The sequence below is a fragment of the Ochotona curzoniae genome, unplaced genomic scaffold (genome assembly GCF_017591425.1).
Source record: "Ochotona curzoniae isolate NIBS_2020 unplaced genomic scaffold, NIBS_Ocur_1.0 contig_4105, whole genome shotgun sequence".
Taxonomy (NCBI): Eukaryota; Metazoa; Chordata; class Mammalia; order Lagomorpha; family Ochotonidae; genus Ochotona; species Ochotona curzoniae.
The window spans coordinates 7,759,489-7,785,555 of record NW_024466129.1 but is presented as its reverse complement, the minus strand read 5'-3'; the positions used below and the strand labels follow the sequence as shown (position 1 = coordinate 7,785,555).

Sequence of the window (26,067 nt, the reverse complement as noted above, 5' to 3'; positions counted from 1 at the left end):
GAAGCAGTGAGAGAAAGTGAGCTAGAGGGAGCATGGGTGGAAGAGCACGTGTGCCTCAACCTGCTCCCATCTGCTGGTTCCCTTGCTGAAGGCGTCGGTGTTGGGCCAGTGTTGGAGCTTGAAACTGAAACCAGGATGTGGGACTCGGGAATCCTCACCGCTCTGCCAAAACACTCTAGGCTGGTTGACAGCCTTCTTAGTGGATGACTCAGTCCTCTTGTTCTGTGATATGCTGCTGCTGCTTCTTTTTTATTTTTTTAAAAAGATTTATTTGGGCCCAGCGCGCTGGCACAGTGGTTAAGGTCCTCACCTTGCATGCCCAGGATCCCATATGGGCGCCGGTTCTTTCCCGGCGGCCCCCGCTTCCCTTCCAGCTCCCTGCCTGTGGCCTGGGAAAGCAGTCGAGGACGGCCCAAAGCTTTGGGACCCTGCACCCACGTGGGAGACCCGGAAGAGGCTCCTGGCCTCGGACCGGCATAGCATCGGCCGTTGCGCTCACTTGGGGAGTGAATCATCGGATGGAAGATCTTCCTCTCTGTCTCTCCTCTCTGTATATCCGCCTTTCCAATAAAAAAATAATAAAAATAAATCTTTTTTTTTTTTTTTTTTTAAAAAAAGCGCAGCTTTTTATATAGAGAAGGAGAGACATGGAGAGAGATCTTCTGCCAGCTGGTTCACTTCCCAAGTGGCTGCATCGGCAGGAGCTGAGTTGAGCCAGGAGCTTCCTCCAGGTCTCCCGTGCAGGTGCAGGTCCTAAGGCTTTGGGCCGTCCTCTGCCACCTTTTCAGACTGCAAGCAGGGAGCTGGATGGGAAGTGGAGCAGCTGGGACATGAACCAGCTCCCGTACGGGATCCTGGCATGTTCAAGGCGAGGATTTAGCCGCTGGGCTCACGCCTGGACCTTGAGCCGTGCTTCTTAGGGGCTGTTCCATGTCTGTGGTTTCTCCACTGCTTTCCTTTTGTCTGTCTGTCTGTTAAGGAAGGGCCTGGGTCTGCCTCCCTTCGTTGCTGCTCCCGCCTCACCTAGCCCAGTGCCGTTTCCCAACAGTCTGTTTACTGAGTCATCATCTACTAGTTTGATTTTTAGCTGTATAGGTTCAGTCAATTCTTGAGAAGATTCCTTGAAGTTTTTTTTTTTTTCTGTAGGCTAAATGCATGAAACTTTTGAGTTTGAGCAGTTTAGTAGTAACCAGTCATATTTATCCATAAATATTATGTTTGTTATGTGAGATGGTGGAGTACATTGATTTATTTCTGAGATAATACCTAGCTACCCTTATAATATATTTGTGTTTTCCTTGCATTATCTAATTTATGAAAAAGGACTCGTAAATCCTTATTTTAATAAATGTTTATAGATGCTGTTGCTGAAGTTCATATCCATGCTCATTTTATAGAGTTTACTTCTTGTCCTTAATTCATTGTGATTTAATACTTAATGGTGATGAATTTTTTTTCTCTTTTCTAGAATGGCGAACACAAGAATCGAGGTACAAGTTCGAGGAGAGATGGAACTGGCAGCCAGTAAGGAATCTGCATGATTTGTTGATTGTATAGTTCTCATCGTGTGCTTTAAAAGTGAACTTTCCTTAACAGGAGTAAATTATTGAAATAACTTGGTCTTCTTCAGCTCTGGACCCTCCAAGTTGTATGGAGAGGAGACTGTTACAGAGGTCTTTCTGCTCACGCACGTGTGGAGAATGAGTTCTCACTGAGGAAAATGATTCATTTAGGAGTTCCTTGGTGTGTGACAGGTGGTCTTTCCTCTGGCTGAAGAAGCGTCCGCAGGTGATGGTTCGCCTCCCCCACAGACACTGGAGCGAACCATCGTGGGTTATGTTCGTGCGTGCGTGCCGCATTCCAGCCACTGCTGGCATCACGGTTCCTCTGTATGGTGAGGACCAAGAATTCTAGCCCCGAGGCCGCGCCGGCCCGCTGTGAGAGCAGCTGCTAGTCCAGCCTGAGTTGGACTTTTATGCCTTTCAGTAAAATTATGGCGGTTTATACCTTTTACAGATCAGTATAGGCTAGAGTTTATATGTAATCTCATTTTAAATACAAATCTTAGCTTTAGTTTTTTTTTTAGGATGACTGTATTTTGTAATTCTTTTGTATAGATCAGGAAAACTCAGGTTAGATGCATTGCATTTTTCTCTTTTTAAATTTTTAATATTATTATTATCATTTTATGATATATTTCCATAGGCCCTGGGATTTCATTGCCTGTAGTTTTACACATTTGAGCAAAAATATCACTAAACCTGGGAATGAGAGTGTCAAATTCCTAGATTTTGTATTATAAACTTGTTGGAATGTAAAGGAGGATTTTACTCAGGTTGTATATTAAATCCCATTTTATAGTGATTTAGTATGACTGAAAATTGGGAATCAAGTCGAAATTTTGAAAACCTTATCTTAGGTCTCAAATAATATAGAATATGACTGAAAGATATACTTCAAGTTTAATTTTATTTTAGAAGTATGAATTTTATATGATGCATAAAATAGTATTTGGGGTTAATATGATTATAGACAATTTCTAGAATCCTTAAAGGATATATATTCATACATATGCATAAAAAAGATTTTGTAAATTTCTCTTTTTACTGGGGATGTCTTCAGTGTTGAATTAATGCCACAATGCAGAAACTCTTGGAAAGACTTCAACACTCATAATTCTAATAAAACGTGCTTTGCCAACCTATAGCAGTTCTTAATCAGAGCAAAATATTGATAAGATCCTTCACTGAGATTAAGCATATTTTATTATTTTTTTTAAGTCATAATTTAAAAGTAAATTTTAACACTGGTCATGTTTACTTTCTAGCCATGCAGAGAATGTAGTCAGGAATAATGGAAAAGATAAAGAATCAAGAAAGAAGGTAAGACAGTCTATCTCACTTTATATATAGTAGACTTCGTCATGTGTCTTAATTTGAAATTTCTCTTAAAAGTAGAACCAAGGGGCCCAGCGTGGTAGCCTAGTGGCTGGAGTCCTTGCCTTGTGTGCACCTGGATCCCATGTGGGTGCCAGTTCATGTCCCAGCTGCTCCAGTTCCTGTCTGGCTCCCTGCTTGTGGCCTGGGAAGGTAGTCGAGGATGGCCCAGGGTCTTGGGATCCTGCACCTGCGTGGGGGAGCCGGAGAAGGCTGCTGGCCTCTGCTTGGCTTCAGATTGGCTCAGTTCTGGCCATTGCGACCAATTGAGGAGTGAACCAGTGGATGGAAGATCTTTTTCTCTGTCTCTCCTTCTCTCTGTAAATATGAGTTTCTAATAAAAATGAATGGATCTTAAAACAAAAAGGATAGTAGAAACAAGGCAGAATTTATTTGCATGTTATTTGAATGATTATGCCAGAATGCTTACTGTCGACTCACTTTAGGTTAGAAGAATCAGACTGAAAGTAAAAAGATGGACAGGAGTAAGCCATTGAGCAGCAGGTGTCAGAGTTGAAGTACCTATGCTGCCAAAGTCGATTTTGAGACAGGAAGTTTTACTAGAGAAAGACCTTGCATTATGATCGGATAATTAGTTCAGTAGGAAGATGTGACAATTGCAAGTGAAAATGTCCCTTAGTGAGAGCCCCCAGGTATAATACAAGCATTAAAAGCTGTTGAAATTGAAAGGAGAAGCAGACAGTTACAAGAGAGACTGTAACAACATGTTATGCTAACATTCTAGACAAGCTAAATGGGAGAAATTCCCATAAGCATAACTTGCCAAACCCGCTTCCAGAACAAGCAGTCTAAATAGACCTTATAGTAAGTGAAGTCCTGTCTTCAGAATTAACAGGCTCAAATGACTTCCTGTCAGATTCTATCAGTACTTAGTATTTTTAAAAATTAAAAAATATTTTTAAAAACTTATTTGAGAGGCAGGGTGAGAGATGGGCAGATATACAGAGCAAGAGCTCTCATCTACTGGTTCATTCCCCAAACACCTGCAGTGGTAGGAGCTGGAGCTTGGCCCAGGCCAAAGCCGGGGACCACGAACTCATTCCTGGTGTCCCGGGAGGGCAGCTCTGTGACCTGAACCATCGCCAGGGCTCCCAGGGTTTGCACTAGAAGGAAGCTGAAATCTGTAACGAGGGCCGGCTGTCTACCCAGGCACTCCAGGATGGCATGCAGTGTCTTCACGGTTCGACTAAATGATAGCTCCCCAAATACTGCTTGTTGATACTGAGATCCACTCATTCTCCTCACATGGGTTTATGTTTTTTAATTCCCTTGCCTATATGTATTTATGCATGGTGAAAGTTGTAATGTGTGCTGCTATTTTTGTGAGTTGTCACATGAATAGACTTCACAGTGATTATTTAGTAACTGTAAGATATTACTTTGTGGAGCTGTCATCAGTCCATAATTTTAGTTTCTTTTTTGGTCACTCAAGATAATGTGGCCAGTACATGTTGGCTTCTATTGAATTATTTTTGAAGGATAGTTTTTTGTTTCTTTGTAGAAAGAAATCCGTGACCTATCTTAGTATTTAACAATTAAATGCCATGTTTTTTATGCATCTCTTTTCCATATATATATATAAACGCATACTGTTATATAAATTAGTTCTTATGTCATCTGCTGCTTTGATGTGGTTATGGTTGTTGAATTTTGGGGGTGCTGATTGGTCACTTACCATCCAGTTATGTCTATACCCTTGATCATAGAAAAAAATTAGCCTTACAATTATTTCACATGTTATCTTTCATAATCATATGTTAAATTGTGTCTATATAATGTATATATACACACACATATAATTGTGTATATATAATGTATATATTTATATATATTAATATATATACATTAATATAATATATATAATATATATACATTAATTTATTCATTTGAAAGTCAGAGCAACCGAAAGGCATAAACAGAGAAAGAACCCCCTTGCAGCATCTCCCAAATGCATGCAGTAACCAGAGAAGGGGCCAGGCGCAAGCCGGCAGTCAGGAGCTTCACGCAGTTCTCCCCCGTGAGGGACAGGGGCCCACACACTTGGGTCATCCTGTACTGCTTTCACAGACAGCTTAGCAGGAAGCCAGATCTGAACCGGAAAGCAGTGCGGGGCTCCAGCAAGTGGCAGCTTCAATTGCTGCACCACACCCCTGACCCCAACATGTGTATTTTGGATTTTTTTACATATATGCACACAGACTCCACAGAAGCACAAATGCTGTGAAGTTCACTCTTTTTCCCAGTTGATTGTGGAAATCTGTTAGCCTACCCTCTTTTTCTCTTTTTTCTTTTGATTTTGATTTGAAAGGCAAACAGCAGAGACCTTCTGTCTGCTGGCTCACTCTTGTGCAACGTCAAGGAGCCCAGAATTGCGTCCAGGTCTCCCATGCAGGTGGTGCTGACTCGGGTCCCAAAGCTGTCCCCTGCTGCCTTCCAGGGCACACGTTAGCAGGGACCTGCGTCAGAGGCACCGCGGCCAGAGCTCCAGGCAGCACTCAGTGTGTGTCCCAGTGACTGCGGCAGTGTGCCTGGCGGCCACCCCGTATTCTCCCTGTGGGTAGTTTTCTTGAACTGGAATTGTAGAATTGTTAGATTAAAATGTATATATTACTTTGGTGTTTTTCTAATGTCTCCTGATGTTTTTTTTTTTTTCTCTAAAAGTCAGATTACCATTGTTTACTAGAGTTGTTACTTGAGGCACATCTCTTAATTTTAAGTTTTCTTGTAGTCACATTAGGAAAGTAAAAAAAAAAAGCTTTGACATATAAACTGACACGTCTAAAGTGGTATCTGTTCAACATTAGTAATAAAAAAATCACCAGTGAGGTATTTTGCGCTTTTTTTATTGTGCCACAAGAATGAAGTATGATTTTGTTTCTCCCAGAAACATTTCAGAAGTGGTCTTGAAAAACATCCAGTTGTAGCTTATGACTGCTTTCCTATACAAATTAAATTAATTGATTAACTAGACAGAGTGAGTGAGAGCACGGATGCCCATCTGCTGGTTCATTCCATGGATGTCCATGGTGGGCAGCGCGGCCCGCCTGAAGCCAGGGGCTTGGGGCTAAGGCCGGGTCTCCCACGTGAGACTCTGGCAGGGACTCTGGAGACATCGGGCCGTCTATTTTAGAGCATCACATTGAGTTTATCTTGAACCAGTTTTTCAGTATGTGGCTAATCTACTATATGCCAGAAAGATTTTTTTTGGGGGGGGGGTTCAAAAAGTAAATTCTTTTTATTTTCTTCATGAAAAATAAAAGCATACCGTCACTAGTTTTCTCTGGTGAGCAGTTTCGGTGAGTGTCTCCCGAGTGTCTCACCTTCCTCGTACCAGTGTCAGCAACAGGTAACGTTCCCAGGGCTTGGCTGTGTCAAGCACAAGGATCATACTTTGCATGCAGCATCCTGCCCGGCCCTTTCACCGCGTTACTTGAGTTCTCAGACGACCAAGTCACTCGCTTCAGGAACCACAAAGCCAAGACCCAGATGGCAGAGTGTTAGTTTTGTCCTTTGTTTATCTTAAAGCACGGGGTGGCGTGTGTGTGGAGGAGCTGGGACGTGTCCTGTTATGTCCTGATTGTGGCTGTCCTCTCTCCTCAAGCATAGCCACGAGGAAGCCTCTGCGTGGAAGCTGTCGCACAGGCGAGAAAGTGCAGCAGCTCTGGTAAGAAGTTATCTTTGTATGTTTTGGCAGTTCTGTCCGGACACATGCACTTTGCGCTTGCTCCGTCACTGTAGTGTTCACATGTTATTGGTGCAGCTGTTACTCCTCTCAGACAGTGTACATCACCATGCTGGAGGCTTTAATGGGAAACTTGTGTTTGCCCTTGTTTGAGAATTCTTGGGCCTGTTGAAGGCAGTCCTGGTCCTGGGGCAGCAGGTGTGCGGACCGCTGCGTGCAGCTTCAGGCACCAGAGCCTTGCTCTTTGGGAAAGCTTGTTGCAGGGAGCTTTGCAGGGAAGCAAATTCAATTGCACAAATAGCCAGTCTTCTCATGGTTGTTCTGCCTTTAAACTGAAAATCAGGAAGATCTGAAGAAAGAGAAGCCACAAAAAAACATGATTCAGACCATTGTTGGTGAGAAATAGCTTAACCTCATTGTTGAGGAGAAGTAGGGCAACCTGGTTTTCAGAAACATGTGAAATCAGGAAGATGCAGGAATTGCCAGTGTCCTTGTATGTGAGGGAGAAGTGCTGGCTGGTGACCCTGGGCCTCTTGTCCTGAGCAGTGCTGGGAACAGTGGCTATGGGGCAGCGGGACCCCAGATGATGGGGTCCTCACCATGTGTCCCCCGTGTGCTCTGTCTCTGCCCCCTACCCTCTCGTCCTCTCCCCTGGCCGAGTGCCTGGCACATGCAGGATATGCTGTGTGTGTTTTTTGAGTGGATCAATTGGACGTTGAAAATGTTGACTAGACACAGGATGTGCTAAAGGGTCACTGGGTCATCCTATGTTTGAACATGAATACAAAGGGTGATACCTACCAAGTTTTGCTTTAGGATTCGTGTGGTAGCTAAGATATGGAAGGTGACTGTAGTTCCCAGCAGTTTATTACATGGTTCATAAAGATTAGATTTTGAACGTCCCCAGCACAAGAAATGACACATGTTCAAGGAAGCAGAAATGCTAACTATTTGAATTTATCCACTACACATACTAAATTATAGTATATCACAAAATATGGATATGGGATTGATTTTTTGTTTCATGCTTTATTTTTTACCTCTAGGAAGTTGAAAAGGAAGACATTGATTTAGAACATCCTGAAGCTGAGGAGTATACACCCAGTTTTGAAGGTGATTTTGAAGTATGTATAAACGTTAAAAATTTTCTCAGTTTAGAAATAGTTGATTCTTAAAAGCCAGTATTTTAATAGCTTTTCTCTTGCACTCTCTTTTTCGTTATTTTTCATACCTGGTGTATGATTGGATTTGCTAGCCAGTTTATAGTTTTGACTGTAACTTTTACAAGCTGATTGTACTCCTATCTGCTTACTAATGTGATGGGAGTGATTTTATGATCACTTCTCATGTGTAACTGTACACAAATACACACTTTTAGATTCTCAGTGTGAATGTTGGCATGTTGTTTCTATACTGTGTGGTTTGTTTTTAGAGAAACACAGTTTACACAGCTGTATAATTCAATAATATTAAAATCATCGAACTACAAAAATCTTTTAAGGACTTTTTCTGTCTTGAATTAGAAATTGTGATGCTCTGTTCAGAATGAGGGCTACTTTAAGTTAGACGTAAAGTGTTCCCCAAACATTGTTATTGTAGGATTACGAAGATGACTTTGAAGTTTGTGATGGAGATGATGACAGTAACAATGAGGCAGAACCAAAAGACAATATGGAAGAACTTCCTCCAGCCCAGAAAAAGGAAATCCAAGAGATTCAAAAAGCCATCCATGCAGAAAATGAAAGGATTGGAGAATTATCTTTGAAGCTGTCTCAGAAGCAAGGGCAGATGGATTCTAACAGGGAGTCCCGGGCAGGTAATTGACGGTGTCCATGCTTATGTGTACGTGTGTACACACCTGTTGAAGGCAGACTCCCAGTACTCCAGCGGGCAGAGAAGTAAGCATTTTGCCTGTCAGCATGATGCTGTGCCTTTTACGTCTGACACTTACTGACAAGTAAGAGACGTGGACCGCGTGGATGTAAGGATTGTCCCGTGGACCATTTCGCAGGCCACCTTCTGCGTGACACCTGCGGCCTGAGAGTGGCCGTGAGCGTGTGTCACGCACCTGTGCTCAGTGGGCAGTGGCACTCATTTTTCCAGTGCCGTCAGCTTCTTGCTCAGTGTGTGAGCACACGGGCTTGTTTTTCCTGATTGCGTTGACTTTCTGCTAAGGGAAGAGTCATGATTATATAAGTAGGAAACTTAAAAATCTCAGCAAATGAGAGTCATGGTGAGACAGGCAGCCGACTGAGAGATTCCCGTGGCTCCTAGGCTAAGCAACATGACGGCCAGTCGCAAAGAGCATTTATGAGCGAGCCTTCCCCTCTGCCCCCTGAGGAGTTCCTTCAGCAAGTTCGCTCCAGTTCTTGGCATCTGGATATGATATTTACAAGAATAGGACAATCATGTCATATGTAGCAACATCTTGGCCAGTGACAGATTGCATACATGACAGTGTACTGTAATTGTATCATGTTGTAGTTATGGCTGTCCCGCATGCTGTGCTGTTTGCTCAAAGATGAGATTGTCTAAAAAGGTAGCTTTAAAGTCTTTGTCACTGGGCAGTGTGGTGGTGAGACTATCTTAAAATGATTTAAAGGAGAAATGATCATTAAACGTAAAATGGTCCTATTATAGGATATCTTAATTTATGTAGTAAAGCAGTGATGAATATAATGAGATACTGTTGATATTTAGCATAATATGATATGCAAAGGGAGCTTCAACAGTGCGATCATTACTCGATTTTGTGTCTGCTGCAGAGCTGGCGGAACTCTGCTGGCAAATGCTGGTCTGGAGTGTTCTGTGAATGTGTAGCTAGAAGCCTTCTGGGAAGCCAGTGGTAGCTGTCCTGTCGGAGCTAAGGATTGCCCTCAGTTTGGCTGTGTTGTGTGGCAAAGGTTCCTGGGTTGGTTGTGTGGCAAAGGTTCCTGGATTTTGTCACGGAGTAGCAGTGTGCACAGAGAAGTTTTATGTGCCGAGCAGCAGGATTTCATGACCACATTCAGAACTTCCCAGGATTCAAAAGTTGCTGAGAGGACAGGATAGCAAGTTAAGCTGCCACCTGCAATGCTGGCATCCCATGTTGGAGTGCCAGTTTGAGGCCCAGACATTCCATTTTGTATCCAGCAGCTGCAGATGCACTAGGGAAAGCAGTGGAAGATGACCCAAGTGCCTGAGTCCTTGCGACCCTGGGCAGACTCAGATGTAGTTCCTAGCTTCTGCTTGTGGCTAGCCCCAGCCTTGGCTATTGCAAACATTTGGGGAGTGAGACAGTGGGTGGAAGATCTCTCTTTCTTTCTGCCCCTCTCCATATCCTTTCAAATTCTTCCATACTTAAGTCTTGTTTTTCTCAAGTTTCTAAGAAGCAAAATTTTTTAAAAGTTCTCAGTTTTCCTAGCAGATCTTTTTAATTAATCAAAGTGTTGCTGAAGATATAGTAATCATATGAGTGACTTTACTAGTGTGTTTCTTAACTGGATTGTAATTCATAATTTTTTCTTTTAAATGACTTGGCAATTTTAAACACTTTGGCGGATTTCAGTAATACCCAAATTGCTAGTTCTTCTTCTTTTTTAATAAAGATTTATTTATTTTTATTGGAAAGACAGATTTACAGAGAGAAGAAGAGACAGAGATAAATATCTTCCATCCACTGGTTTTCTCCCCAAATGGCTGCAATGGCCAGAGTTGAGCTGATTTGAATCTGGGAGCCAGGAGCTTCTTTCGGATCTCCTATGTGGGTGCAAGGTCCTAGGGCTTTGAACCGTCCTCTGCTGCTTTCCCAGGCCATAAGCAAAGATATGGATTGAAAGAGGGATAGCAGTGGCATGAACCAGCACCCATTTGGATGCTGGTAGCCTGGAGGCAGAGGATTAGCCAACTAAGCCACTACACTGGCGCCTCTCCTGTACTTTTGTGAATGTAGGCTCCATGGAGTGGGGTGTCTTTGGCCGTGATGGTTGAAGACTGACTCTGGATGTCATGCTTTCTCCTGAATCAACCTTTTCAGTCTGTTAGAGCAGCTTCGTGATTGGCTGATGACAATCTCTGCAGTAATTTCTCTTTTTCAGTCTGTGCTGAAGTTTTCGTATAGACTCACTTGTCTCTGCCATATGCTGTTCGTGTTGCCCACCCACAAATGTGATGCCTGTGTATGGTGCTTATCACTCAGGGCAGCCCAGCATGTGAACTAATACAGTGCGGCCAGTGTTTTGGTCTAGTGTGTTAAGCTGTCACCTGCCGTTCTGGCTTCCCACATGGATGCTAGCACAAGTCCCAGCTGCTCCACTCCTGTCCCAGCTCCCTGCTGATGCACCTGGGAAGGCAGCAGACTGTGGCCCAGGTGCTTGGCCTCTGCACCCACGTGGGAGACACAGAGACTCCTGCCTTTGGCCTGGCTCAGTTCTGGCTGGTGAGGCCATTAGGGGAGTGAACCAACAGACTGAAGACCTTTCTGGCTTTCCCTCTTTCTTCTATAACTCTTCCTTTAAGATAGGTTAACAATAACAGCAACAACAACAACAAAAAAAACCCTAAAAAAATAAAACCTAATGAATTGCTTGTTTTCATGGGGGCCTACCGTATCATCTTTTATTTTGGGGAACAGTGGAGGGACATTACGCTGAGTTGTATATGTCTTCTTAACTGTTTTTAAACTTACAGTGTTTGTATACATAGAGCAGATGAGCAGTACAATTTGCTTTGTTGCCTGAGAGTTATAGAAGAAATACGCAGGGGCAGACCTTAAATGTGCTTGGAAAATGTTTAGTTTCATTGTCATTAGTTTTAAGAGCTTATCAAATGTATTTGTTATGTATTTTGCTTTATTTTTGTCTTTTTTTTTCTTTGAAATAAGTATTTCCATACCAACTGATTAGCTTTTGTCCCTTGGCACAATTCTCCTTCCAGGGAATACTTCTCCTTCCAAAGCCCCTGTTTGTGGAATTTTTGTGGATTTTGCGACAGCCTCACACCGTCAGAAAAGTAGGACTCAGGCCCTGAAGCAAAAGTAGGTACACTGGGGAGTTTGTCAAAGGATTGTGGAATTCCAGGGTAGTTTTCTTCAATGCTTGTAACAAAAAAAAAAAAGCTTTTTCTTTTTGTTTCATTACTGATTGTTCAAGTATATGCTTTAATTTGCCCTACATTTTTCTTTGTGTCCAGATGTTGTGTCGATAGTGCAAGTGTGTGTAGTGCTGTCTTGATGTTTGACGTGTAATGCGTATTGTTAAATTTGTTAAAACTCCTGGGGCATTACTCTGGGAGTCCAAGGCTTGTTCTGGCTGAAGCTGAATCACAACCACACATTCAGTAAGCGTAGGGGCCACAAACGTCCACGAGGAGCGCAAGCATGGCTCCCGTAACACGGCCGGAGGTGTGGCATTGCTGGCCTTGAAGATCGCATAGTCCCAGAGCAGCCTTGTGAGTTGGGCATCACTTCATTTATTTTTCAGTTGAGGAAGCTAAGGAAATTAGTAATGATTAAGAAACTATGGGTCTGCACACAGGCCTCACTACGTGGGACACAAAGATTAGTCACGCCTCACTGGGGTATTGGGGATTTCTCTGCACACCCATCCTAAAAAAAAATGTATTCTACCTAAACTGATAACTGTATGGAATCAGGTTGAATACAAACCAAAATTGAAATGTCTATGAAGAATTCACAGGATGTAGTTAAGAAACCGCATCTTCCTATCAACATACTATTAATCAATACCATGTCAATTAATGCCATAAGGTTGTAAATGGCTGTTGATGTTATGTCCGGGCCTTTAATTGATTGGGATGATGCTTTGCTGGCTGTACCTTCAGACCAGAGATGGTCTCACCAAGAAATCGTTGAACCTATTAGGATAATAAGACACTGGACTCTATGCTTGGTAAATACTTCCAATGAAAGAACCTCAAATGAATTTGAACTGTGGTAACGCAGCAAGGTGGAGAAATCCACCATGGGGAGAGGGTTTGGGGAGAGGTGGGGGGAATCCCAGTGCCCATAACACTGTGTCACATAATGCAATGCAATTAATAAAATAAAATTAAAAAAAAAAAAAAGAAAATATGGATCTGGCACAGTTGCCTAGGGGCCAGAGTCCTCGCCTTCCTCATGCTGGGTTCCCATATGGGTGCCAGTTCGTATCCTAGCTGCTCCACTTTGCTTCCAGCTCCCAACTTGTGGCCTGGGAAAGCAGTCGAGGAAGGCCCAAAGCCTTGGGACCCTGCACCTGCGTGGGAGACCCAAAAGAAGCTCCTGGCTTTGGATCAACTCAGCTCCTGCCATTGCGGTCCCTTGGGGAGTGGACCAGCGGATAGATGATCTTCCTCTCTGTCTCTCTTCCTCTGTGTAAATCTGACTTTCCAATAAAAACATAAATGAATCTTTTTTAAAAAGCTAATATTAGGTGATGCATGTGATGAGTGCTTGTATGCAGTAGTGTGTGCCACTTGATCCTATATTCAACATGTATCACCTCACCATTCTTGGAAGCCCTATTTCATAGGTAAGAGACAAGGACTATGTTTTTAAAGATAAAAATCTAGTGACTGATGGGGTAAGGTTTTTTTTTTTTTTTTTTTTAAGATTTATTTATTTATTTGAAAGGCAGAGAGAGACAGTAGTCTTTGGTTGGCTGGTCCACTCCTCAAATGACCTCAAAGTCGGGAGCCAGGAGTTTCTTATGAATCCAAGCACTTGAGCCATCTTGCACTTCTCTCCTCGGGCTGTGGGCAGGGAGTCAGTTTGGTAGTGGAGCAACTGGGGCATAAACTGGCGTCCGTGTGGGATGCCAGCGGTTCAGGTTGGTAGCTTTACTTTCTATGCTGAAACCCTGGCCTATAGACCTGTGGTTTTTTTTTTTAAGATTTTTTTTTTTTTAAATTATTTCATTGGAAAGCCAGATCTACAGAGAGAAGATGCAGGAAGATCTTCCATTTGCTGGTTCAATCCCCAGTTGGTCGGAATGGCTGGAGCTGAGCTGAGCTGAAGCCAGGAGCCAGGAGCCTCTTCTGGATCTCCCACGCAGGTGCAGGGTCCCAAGGCTTTGGGCCGTCCTCGACTGCTTTCCCAGGCCACAGGCAGGGAGCCAGAGGGGCCTCTATAACTGTTTTTATCCTTGGACTGCTAAAAGTGAAAATCAAATTTCTAATAACCGTGAACCTCAACATTTAGAAAAGATATATTCTTAAGACAACCATCTGCTATATTCAACCAAAATATATTTGAAAGATTAATTTTTATTGCAAAGTCAGATATACAGAGAGGAAGAGAGACAGAGAGGAAGATCTTCCGTCCGAAGATTCACTCCCCAAGTGACTGCAATGGCTGATGCTACTCCGATCTGAAGCCAGGATCCAAGAACTTCTTCCAGGTCTCCCACATAGGTGCAGGGTCCCAAGGCTTTGGGCCGTCCTTGACTGCTTTCCACAGGCTGCAGGCAGGGAGCTGGATGGGAACTGGAGCAGCCGGGACATGAACCAGCACCCATATGGGATTCCAGTGCATGTAAGGCAAGGACTTTAGCCACTAGGCTATTGTGTTAGGCTCTTAAGGTAGATTTTGGTAGTGCAAGAATACATGCTGATATATTTAGCTTACTCATTAAAAAGCAACCAGACCATAGAAGGATAAAGTCCATAATTAAACATACATGATTAATCCAAAGTTATACAAGAAAGACAGGCAGAAAAAGTACAGAATGTCTAGAAAATTAGGAAAAAAAAACCCAGGAAGATAAGAGATTAAACCAAAAAATTTCAGTCATTATAACATATGTTAAAGGATTAAAAACTAAAATATAAGACAAAGATCGCGTCAATTGAGAAAATATGTGCCGTGGATATTCCTTTCAAGGAATAAACCTTACACGTCAGGACACAGAAAGTTGAAAGTAAATGAATTGAAATATAGCTGTCAATCAAACATTAATCAGAGTAATAATTATCACTAATATCAGAGCAGGGAATTTGAAAGCAAGGAAGTTACTAGACATACAGAGAAGAACTTCATAATGAGAAAAGTGTCAACTCAGTAACTCAGTGTAACACTCCTGTGTGTGCTCAATAGTAGTATTACAAAAAACGTGTAGAGCGAAACTGGATAGAGCCAGGTGAACCTGGCACAGTCACAGCTGGGGAGTTGAATACGTTTCTCTTGGTAGTGATAGAAATTTGGTAGAAATGGGAAAGTTAGTGGAGAGATTGAAACTACCTGGCTAACAAATTATGCTTAACATACACTGCAGATGAACCCTGAAGTTAGCATTACGGCATAGCACGTTAAGCCACTGCCTGCACTGGCAGCATCCCAGGTTTGAGTCCCAGCTACTTTGAATTTAACTTCCTGCTTATGCTCCTGTGAAAGCAGCAGAAGACTGTCCCAGGTGCTTGGACCCCTGCACTCACACAAAGGAGAGCCTGCCTCCTTTGTTTGTCCTTTTCCAGCCCTGTCTGTTTCAGCCATTTGGGGAGTGAGTACAATTGGATGGAAGATCCGTCTCTCTTGGCTTTCGAATCAATAGATAAATCTTTAAAAAGGATTTAAAAATATATAGAAAACAATATTGTATAAGTTTCTTGTCAAAGAAAGACAGGGAGAGAGGATGAGAGAGAGAAGGAGATTCTTCCTCCACTCCTGATACTTCCCAGCTAGCCATCACAGCCAGAGCTGGGCCAGGCTGAGGGCAGGAGCTTACTGTTCCATCCTGGCCTTTCACGTGGGTGCTAGTGGCCCGAGGCTTTGGGTTGTCTGCTGTGTTCCCGGGCTCAGTAACAGGAAATGGAATTGAAAGCGAAATAGCCAAGTCTTGAACTGGCACACTAATACAGAATGCTGGGGTTGCAAGCAGCAGCTTATCCTGCAGCCTAGCAGCGGCTTTACCACAAAGCTGGCCCCGCCCGTATTCTTTTCAGTCTAGCATGAAATGTTTGCTGACAATAGTAGAATTGTGCTGAAAAATAGTAAATAATTAAAAATTCCCCAAAGTTTGAAAGTTAAGTTTTCTAGTTTTTAATAAAAATAAATAAATAAACTTATTTATTTATTTAGTATTGGGAGTCAGATTTACAGAGAGAAGGAGAGACAGGGAAGATCTTCCATTTGCTACTTCACTCCCCAAGTGACCTCAGTGCTCTTGAACTGAGCTGATCCAAAGCTAGGAGCCTGAAGTTTCTTCTGGGTCTCTCACGTGGGTACAGGGTCCCAAGGTGTTGGGCCATCCTCAACTGCTTTCCTAGGTCACAAGCAGGGAGCTGGATGGGAAGTGGAACAGCCGGGATACCAATCGGTGCCCATATGGGACCCTAACACATTCAAAGAGGACTTTAGCTGCTACACTATCATTCCAGGCCTGGCCCTTCTGGTTATAACAAACCGTGTGTCAAAAAAGAAAACAGAAGGAGAATTACAAACTATTTTTAACAATAATGCAAATAATGACGTTCATTACTGTGTGTGGGATACAGCAAGGCAACACCAAGAGACGCAGAGACAGAAGAGGTTGTGTGTGAGCAATGCAAGCCTTTATCTCCAGAAACTGACCAAAATAAGCAGTAAAGGGTTAGTTAACAAAAGCAGAACTCTGTAAAATTGAAAGCAGGTATAATAAATCCAGCCAACTCAAAGTTGATGCTTTGAAAAGATTTATACAATTTTCTTTCATATCTGGAATGATAGGAAATGGAATGAGGGGATGATATGTCATTCCTTCTGTTTAACATTGGACAAGATTCTAACTAAGCAAGAAATGTAAGTTAAAGATCAGAAATGAACACTGTCACTCACCTGAAGTGGAATTATTTCTGTAAAAAATTTAAATCTAGAGTTATGAATTACTAGAATTTATGAGTTAATGTGAATAAATGAATTCAGCAAGGATGCTGAATAAGAGGGTAATATGCAACATTCAGTTATTTTTCTTTGCATTGACAAAAAATACTAGATTGTCACCATTTAAAAACGGATTAAAATATCCATAGTAGAATGTGTGCAAGACCTCAATATAGAAGATTTAGCAGATATTACTGAAATTCAGGCAATCTAAAATAAGGGGGAGAATATCATGTTCATGAGTTGAAAGTCTTTTACAAAATATAGTAAAGATGTTAGTTTCTTCGAGAGTAAATGTGGATTGAAATCAATCCAATCAAAATCTCAGCAGTTCAGACATTTCAGAATGAAGCTTCTGAAATTCACTTGGGAATACAAAGGATGAAGACTAGTGAAGATAGAACTGAAGAAGTTAGAGACTTGAACTCAGCAATCACGATCTAAAGTCACAGTAGTTCAACTCTGCTACTGGCACAAGAACAGAAAGCAGAGCAGTGTGGAGCGTGGGGAGTTGAGCAGCAGATGTACGTATGACACCTCCTGACTTGTGCATTGTCAGTGCAGTGTAGATGGGGAAAGCGTATCCTTTTCCGTGAGTGACTCTGGAACCATTAGATGTATGTGTGGAAACAAAGGGGCACGAGCCACGGGCTGCACTCTGCAGAGAGGCGATGAGAGATCGTGGAAAGTAGCAGGCTTCTTCTGTTGGCGGTGCTAAGTGCCTGAAGGGGTCTTGGAGAGGACAGACTGGGGGCAACACATTGGAAGGAAGAGATGGTGGCAGGAGAATAAGATGACGGAAATATGACAATACAAAGCAATGTGGGAAAGAGGGAAGTGAGGACGGAGCCCAGCTGGTCAGTGAGATATTGGTAGGATGGTTCCACTTGTTCTCTGTGTATTTATGGAGTGGCGGTAGTGGGGAATTAGAGGAAATGAAAAAAAAAAATCTCTCCACGTGCAGCTTGTTCTGCTGTGGAGTGAGAGGTACTAACTGCCCAGGAGGGGCCAGCCCCAGCATGCACAAGTAAGGGTGTTTGGAGGAGGAGCAGCATCAGGCAATGGACAAGAGCCGTCAGTGCGGTGACAGGAAGCTGAGCATGGAAGCATGTGGTATTTCAGAAGACCTGAGAGGTGCCAAGTGATGAATCCTGTCGATGCTGCTGTATTTCAGGGTTTTATGGGAAACACTTAGAGATCTGTTGTGAGGCCAAGAATGAGGATGTCAGACTGGCTGGGTCGTCTGCTCACAGCTTCACGAGTGTCACGTAAAGATAATCCTTCTAGCCCAGACAGAGTAGCTTGTGAAGTGACTTGTTACTCAGAAACTTCCAGGGGAAGAAAAGCTGGGGGCATACTTGGTCCCACATGGTCATTTTAACAGTTATTTTAAAAAAGTGTTTCTTTTCATCAAAAAGGAGAGAGGGAGGAAGAGGTGGTGAGATAGATCAGTCAACCTTCATTGATTGGTTCTCTCCCCAAATGTCCATCAACAGCCAGGGCTGGTCCAGGTCAAAGCCAGGGTTGTGGAGCCGTATTCAGATCTCCCATGCACTTCCCGGGTTCCCAAGCCCTTGACTGTAACCTCCACGCATCCATTAGCATGAGGCTGAATCAGAAGTGGAAGAGCTGGTACTCCAACTGGCACTCCAGTATGGGATGCCATTTACCTGAGTGTGACATAACCCCACTGCACCACAGCACCCACCCCTATTTTAAACTCACATTAGGACAAAAAATGAGTTCTTGCCAGAAGCCAACATCTAACCATAACACTTTGACCTTTATTGCTATGTGTATTACTCAATTTCATTTTTTTATTATTTCCATTTTGTTTTAAAGAACACGGAGTACAAAGCTGCTTCGGCTTATTGACTTAGATTTTTCCTTCACTTTCTCTCTCTTGGATCTACCACCAGTAAATGAATATGACATGTATATCAGAAACTTTGGGAAAAAAAATACCAAGCAGGTTAGTATGAGATGTATTCACTAAATGACTGAATGCAAGTCATGATGTAAGTGTATGCTTTTCTGTTTCTTTTTCTGGGATGTTAGAATGTAGGAATGGTCATGGAGGATCTAGGTGCTCATTAACTGGAGAGACTGTGCGTATGCAGGTTCTAAAGGGAAGGTCCGAAGCTGAAGGAGCGTGAATGAGTGATCCATGCGTAATAGGTTGCAGGCGCTGGTTTGAACCTTTTAATACAACTTAGCTGGAACAAATGTTTTATTTAAAGCCATGCAGAGTATCAAATTTGGACTTGTTTCCTTGGGATTCAGGTGAGAATGTGACGGTCATTCTTTCAAATATAAAATCCTTACAGTTTGATGATCTCCAGATGCTTCTGAATTCTCCCTAACCTGGGCCCTTTCATCCGCGAGCTTATCTGTGTACTCTGTCTGCTGTGCCTCCTTCTTCCTCTTCCAGGAGGAAGAGCTCTGTGTTATTTCTCAACATCCGAGGCCCTTTCTCTCTGGATCTTTCCCTGATGACTTCCACTAAATCCTCCCTCTTCCTTCGTAGTCACTGCAGCACATCCCACATCGTTTTATATTTCTCCCTAGTGTTCTAATATTTGTCTTGATTATGTGATAGTTTCACTTCACAGCAGGGTTATAACATTTTTGAAACCAGGCAACATATCTTACATTTTGTCTTACGCCTCTGTTTGTGGTGCCATCTAAAAGTTAACAATATGCGTTTGGTGCACTGAATAAATAATACACTTTTAATGGAAGGCAGGTCACGGCACGAAACTTTAATCCTCATTTTGCAGTAAATTCATTCTGACTGTGTAAATTACTCAATTTCTTGGTGCTTGTTCTCTTCATTGCACAGCCACTGGTAGCAAAATTACCTTTTCTGAAGCATGTACCTTTTTGAAATCAAAAGCAATTGCATTTGGATTTGCAAAGCCAGTACATTGAACAGGCTAGGATGTGAGTAGGCTAAATGTTGTTGTTGTGAAACTAAGGTTGAATTGTTTGATGTGGCTCTTTGAAAAATCAGGCCTGTATATTTCAAACGTGTAAGACAAACAGTTTTTGCATGGTTGTTCTTTATACCATTACACCTGTTTTGGACATTAGCAAGGACAGTCATCGTTAACTTTCAAAAAATCAGATTGTATTCATTTTTAGTTCTGAAAGTGAGTCTCGGTATTAATTCCTGCATGCCTTTATTTTTAAGGCGTATGTTCAGTATAATGAAGATAATATTGACAGAGATATTCAAACTGAAGAAATAGAGACCAAGGATGTATGGACCCAGCATCCAGGAGAGAGCGCTGTTGTGTCTGGAGGTAATACCATTGTTTGGCTCTTGAGAGTTGAATATCACTGTTAGTACCTTGTATCCTTTTGTTGAAGAGACCAGCAACATACATGAGAGCAATTGAACTACATCATGGATTAAATCTGTTCCAAAATTTGTAATTTTTATTCCTAAATGCAGAGTGAAAGATTTCACATTCCAAACAACCACTTTGCAATTGAATTTTTAGGAAACCTTCTGCTCTTAGGTTGACAACAGTCTGTTCTCATCAATGTAAAATGTTCGTGTTCCATGTTTAGTTTGCAAGAATATCCTAAAAACAGACCAGCGGTTCCTAGGGCACATGGTTTCCTGTAGCTACACTGTAGCTGTTTGCATGGGAAACATCTCACTGGCTGAGTTTTTTTTTTTTTAAATGAGGCACTTCATTCCTTAGGAAATTATGTTACTCCCTTTCCTAAGATAAGCCTCACTTTAAGAAATCAGCATACCTACACTTAATATACAATCATGGAATCGGATGTTTTCACTGTTTCTCTTCATATGTTTACATAGAGTGTGTTCACAGGCCTTCTATAAAACAAAATGTAGTTGTTTTGGGAAAAAACCCCGCTAGTAGAGCAGAAGATCAGATGCCCAGTCTCTTGACTTTTCCTTCCAGGGCTGGGGACACTCATCTGCAGCCGCTCTGAATGCTAAGGCGTGTGCTGCGTGATTATTGTAGAATCAGTGTGGTAGATTGAATGTAATTTTATCTTGTTGTTGTTGGTTAGGTAGTGAAAAAAGAGGTGCTGCTGATGCTACAGTCATACCAAAGATCGACACTCCGAGGCTCTCCCACTTCCTCCGCTCAGCGTGCCAGGTAGAGTCCACACCGAGTGCGCCAGTCCGTGTGTAAGTGCCGAAGGTCTTATTGTACCTAGGAACGTAGGAGCTGCTGAAATCTTGGAGCCTTCGTAGGTTTAAGATCAGTTATTCGTTTAAGGTATTATTTTCCCCCAGAAGTGACAGTGGTATTTTCTTTAAGTGCAAATGACACGGAGTTGTTTATCACTAAAATACCAAGTATGCATTTTATACGTTAGTATTTGTTTCTTGTATTTTTAAGTAACTATAGAATAAAATCCAGATGCATCAGTTGATAAGACAAACATAAATATTGGGTACTTGAATAGCAAATGCATGATTTCTTTTCGGATTTTAGTTTTAAAGATTTATTTATCTATTTCAAAGTCAGAATTAAAAGACAGAGCGAGTGAGTGAGCAAACGAGAGAGATCACATATTCGTTGATTGACTCTCCAAGTAGCTGCAATAGCCAGGTGCAAGCAAGGCCGACGCCATGAACTTCATCTAGGGCTCCCACCTGGGTGGCAGAGGTATCGATGCCTGGGCCAGCTGCTTTCCCAGGCTGTTGTTAGCAGGGAGCTGCATTGGACGTGGAGTCAGAGTAGCTGGAACACAAATTAGTGACTCTGTGGGATGCTGGCGCTGCATCCAGCTGCTTTAGTAGCTGTGCCACTGTCCTGAACCCTAGCCCCTAGATTTTTATTTTAATTAATTAACTTTATTTGAAAGACCGAGTTACGTATACACGCACGCGCACACATACACGCACACGTACACAGGGAGATATAGAGAGATCAGTCTTCCATCTTGTGGTTCATTCCCCAAATGGTTGCAGAGGATATGGGTAGGCCAACCTGAAGCCAAGAGTCTAGAACGCTCTATCTCCCACATGGGTGCTTGGCTGCCTGTCACTGCTTTCCCAAGTCCATTAGCAAGGAGCTGCATCGGAAGTAACACAGCTGGTATTTGAATTAACACTCATAGTGGATGCCAGTAATGGCTTAACCCACTACACCACAACCCTGGCTCCAACTCATCATTTCTTAAACTGATTATGGAAGTTTTCCAATATCCATTCCAAGATAAGGCGAGGGTATTGGGAAGCCTATGAATTTTCCGTAGATGTTTCTTCATAGCAATATCATCTCATCTGACACTGTCCCCCAATACCCCATCACCTATACCTTCTATTTGGTTGAAATAAGTGTTAGTCCTCATAACTTAAAGATTATCAAAAGATTTTTTAGGGGTCATTTCTAATTATCAGCAAATCTGAAGTCATCCCTTATCTGTCAACCCTCCTTGACCTTCCACACCATATTTTTTCTTTCTTTTTTTTTTAAATCTTCATTATCTTTCCTTTTTTCTCTTTATTTTTATTTTGTGGATGATCTTTACATATTTGATTAGGGCACAAAGGGTCAAGGGCTACAGGAAAGTGGGTGAGACCATTGTTATCACATTCTCTTTTTTCCTACTTGTATCTGGGGGAGGGGAAAGATAAAAGGAGAAGCCACACCCAGGCTCCCACCCATCTCAGGGTCCCTGATTTGGGACATGCTCCAAGGGCTGTACTTAAGTAGTTTTGATAGTTCAACAGTTCTGAATTGCTGCCGATCTCGCTCACCACTCCAAGCAGGGCGAAATCTCTCCAGAATCCACTGAATCCACTGGCTGACATAGTCCGCCTTAGAGTCTCCAATTGCCTAGATTTTCACTGCCAGCATGTGGCTGGGGTAGTTGATCGATTTGTTCTGTCCTCGTTGTCTCTTCTGGTACCAGGTGTCCTGTGCATACTCCAGTGTACTGCATGTCCTCCATGCACAACTGGCCATGCTCTCCACTGTTTCGTCTGAGCCACTGAGGAGGCCCAGCTCTGATGCAAGCATGCCACAGTCAGACCATGGACCCTGCAATTTTCTCCATCATTGAAGTTCTGAGTCCAGTGGTTCAGTTGGGAGATCAATCCCCAAAGAAATCTCATCTCAGGCAATCCCAGACCTGATTCTTGTGTGTGCTTGCCAATACAGGGTCCGGCACAGTCTGTTGCCCCAATCACATTACATGCACACTAACGGTTGCAGTTGCTGGGTCAGTTCTGTCTCCAGCCCTGTCCTGTACGCAAAGTAATGGGAGTTGCGGCCCAGCCCGATCCTGCCCACCATACACTTAGCCACATAAAACAGTGTGAGCTGAAGCCTAGTTGGGGTGACTCTCAGTAACCCCACCAGGCCCACCCCCTGCCCTGATTCCCATGTTTGCTACTATGTACAGCAGATTGGTCCAGTCTGTCCCACATCCCATTCAGCTCCCATACATGTCAGTGGGCATTGAAGCATAGTTCATCCTAACCAGCTCTACTGTCCAGCCCATACACCTGCTGGCCGGTGCCACTCTCTGTTTAGCCATGCCTGCCCAGTCCTGGTTCTCATGCTCACTAGTCAGAGTAGCAAGCCAAGAGGGAGGTGCTCACTGTTTCTCTTCCTAGCCCACTTCCACTCCTGCATCTTGCACTCTCCAGGTGGTTCTGGAGTTTAACTTGGTAGAATTAGCTCCCCGTGCCAGCTTGTGTAGCTGGTGCTGCGGCAAAGCCCAACTAATCCACACCCACTCTGCTTATGCATGCACCGGTAGGAAGAGGCAACCCAGTTTGACTTTCCCTTGATCCAGCTCACATGAGGCCAGCAGGTGTTGTAGCCCTGCCCGGCCTGCTCTGCCCCCAGTCCCAGCTCTCATGCTCATCAGTGGGGGTAGTGGTCCAGCAAGGGAATCCCATGAGCCCCCACTGCTGTGCTCGTTCCTAACTCCCCAGTCTCACATGAGCTGGTTGAGTTCTGCAACCCATTCTGGCATGACGCACCTCACCTCAGCATTTGCCAGTGGGTGCTGTAGCCTGGGTTAGGCCTACATAGCCCCTACACTATCTACCCCAGGACTTGGCACTCTGCTGGTGCCTGCAGCTGGACGGGCCACCCCATGTTTCTTAAACGTGACACTAGCAGTTCTCACCAAATGTTCCCCGCCTTTGATTTATCTCCTCATTATCATGAAAAATCCCTTACCTTCCTCACACCCATCATGTCCAATTCTTACTGGACAATTTCTGATTTCTTCACACATAGCCTTTTTTTGTAAGAGTTATTGATTTATTTGAAAGGCAGGGTTACACACAGTTTTTCCGTCTAGTTCAGCTGGCACTGAACCAGGCTGAGGCTGGGAGCTTCTTTTGGGTCTCCTACACGGGATTAGTGACCCAAGCATTGCTTTCCCAGGCCATTGGCAGTGAGCTGGATTGGAAGTGGAACAGTTGAGACGCAAGCCAGCACCCAGATGGGGTGCCAGTGTTGCAAGTGGCGGTCCTAACCTATTTTTGCTCAGTATTTCTTAACTTCCTCTCTTTTATCCCTACATTGTCACCACACAGCCTCTGACTTCTTGACCTGCATCCTGTCAGTTATGATGAGCTCATCTTTGCCTTCTCCAAACTCAGTCTTGTCATTGCTGCAGTCTAAGGCTAGCCTTGTGGTGCAAAAGTGTGACTTCTTATTGGTCATGACCAAAACCCGCTGAGAGAGGTGGCATGCGTGGTGTTTCCTGATACTTCGTTGCACACTTCAGGGTGTTGAATCATTAGCCCTTTTCCTTTCTCTGTGATTTTTAACAGTTCATTTATTGAATACATATAGTGAGTATATGTGTGTCTGTCTGTCTGTCTATCTGGTGAAATGATATGGAAGATCAAGTAATGGCCCTCCTATGGAGTTTGATCTTTTCCTGTTAGTTTCTTTTGTTGATGTGAAATGACTATAAAATCTTTTGGTTTTTTGTGATATTGTGGGACCAAGTATTTGTGGAAACAGATACAGTGAAAAGATACTTCAAAAGAATGTAAAACATAATTTTTTTTATTAAAGATTACTTGTGTTTCTTTCCAAGGTGATTGCTATTTTGCTGGAAGAGGATCATCTGGCAGCTACGCCTAGCCAGAATCTCAGGGCGCAGGAGCACACCCTGCATTTCAGTGACAGCTCCTCTCAGCTGAATACTCACCTGTCATTCCTTCAGTGTAAGAGGCCATCCTTGAATGTGGCTTTTAACATAACTATTAACTTTATGTTGCAATAATGATCTTTAATATGACATTCTATTTTCATGCATTGGGGTTGGTAGTATATAAAAAATGGGCTGAGTTTCTGTTGAATACAAAAGTGGTTAGATTTTTTTCCCCCTTATTTATGTTAAATTTGTGGTTAATAACTTGCATAAAATTAGAGGAGTGACACAATATTTTAAATAATGGAATCTTTATCTGAATGTTAAGTAAGATTTTCTGTACTATTTTTAATGCCAATTAAAACTAATTTGTTATCTGAGAGGCAGAGGTAAATAGGAAGAAATTTCTCATCTACTGATAAGCTACCCAGATGTTTCCAGCAGCCAGGGTTGGACCAGATTGAAACTGAGAGCCAGGCGTTCAGCCTGGGGCTCCCCTGTGGCTGCAGGAATCCAGACGCTCGATCCATCCGCCACTGCCTCCCAGGGCAGGGATGCTGTGATCAGGAGAGGAGCCACGCCTCAAACCCAGGGACCCTCACATGGGATGGGATGCAGCCTTCCCAAGTGATGTCTTAACTGCTGGGTTTGTTTAAATCCTAATTTGTTTTTCTCTACTTGAAATACGGCAGAATCGGAGCAGCATGAAAAGAGTTTGTAGGTCAGAGTTGCAATAGGTTAAACGCATCGTGGGATGCCCAGTTTTACATTGATGTTTGTGATGGAACAGAAAATGCTCAGTAAACGGAGTACGTAGTATCAGACTTAAAATATAATTACATATAGATATTTAAATAAGTGAACAAATTGCATTTGCAAGACCAAAGTTAAGTTTTTTAAGCTGTGGACCTCTTTGCCTTGAACAAAATGCCAGTGAAGTAACTGAAGGCCAGGTGATAAGAATCAGGAAAGCCCAGTGTTGGTCTGTCTTCCTCATGTCTCTCCTATTCCACATCTGATGGATTTCTTTTTTAGTGGAAGATTAGCTTGGGCGGAGTTTTTAATCACAGGCTGTGGCCTTTTACCAAAATCCACATCTCATGCAGTGTACAGTTTTCCAAGACCATGTTTGTTTTTTTTATTAAATCAAAACTTACCTGGGTGTTCTGAAGTGGGTTAATTTATCATGGATTCTGACAAATCACTGAAACACAACAATATTTTTCTTATCCCCAGATCGAAAAGTATCCTGCCTGCTTGCCTCTCGAGTTCAGAGGCAGACCGTAGTCTCTGTCCATGATTTACCTGACAAGGCAGTCGTGCAGCCACTGGATGGAAGATACCTCCTCTGCGTGTGGGATATTTGGCAACCTTCAGGGCCCCAGAAGGTTCTGATATGTGAGTCCAAGGTACAGCTGAGAGTCTCATGTTTGATGATGCAAAGCCCACCAAGGAGAGAAGGAAGCGAGGGACAGTGC

General features: G+C 42.9%; 1 protein-coding gene across 3 annotated transcripts in view; it reads left to right on the top strand.

Moving 5' to 3' along the window:
- The window catches only part of DYNC2I1 (dynein 2 intermediate chain 1), a 59,949-nt gene that overhangs the window by 10,748 nt on the left and 23,134 nt on the right, over positions 1–26,067 (top strand). For 2 of the 3 annotated variants that reach the window (XM_040984355.1, XM_040984354.1), the window contains exons 4-12: positions 7,686–7,763; positions 8,239–8,455; positions 9,915–9,917; positions 11,554–11,653; positions 18,314–18,443; positions 19,665–19,776; positions 20,522–20,610; positions 24,533–24,662; positions 25,826–25,998. In XM_040984355.1, the coding sequence (XP_040840289.1) occupies positions 7,686–7,763; positions 8,239–8,455; positions 9,915–9,917; positions 11,554–11,653; positions 18,314–18,443; positions 19,665–19,776; positions 20,522–20,610; positions 24,533–24,662; positions 25,826–25,998 (1,032 nt within the window). Of the gene's footprint in view, positions 1–1,468; positions 1,525–2,827; positions 2,883–6,558; positions 6,622–7,685; positions 7,764–8,238; positions 8,456–9,914; positions 9,918–11,553; positions 11,654–18,313; positions 18,444–19,664; positions 19,777–20,521; positions 20,611–24,532; positions 24,663–25,825; positions 25,999–26,067 lie in introns of all 3 variants that reach the window. The other variant, XM_040984353.1, reaches the window with a different exon arrangement.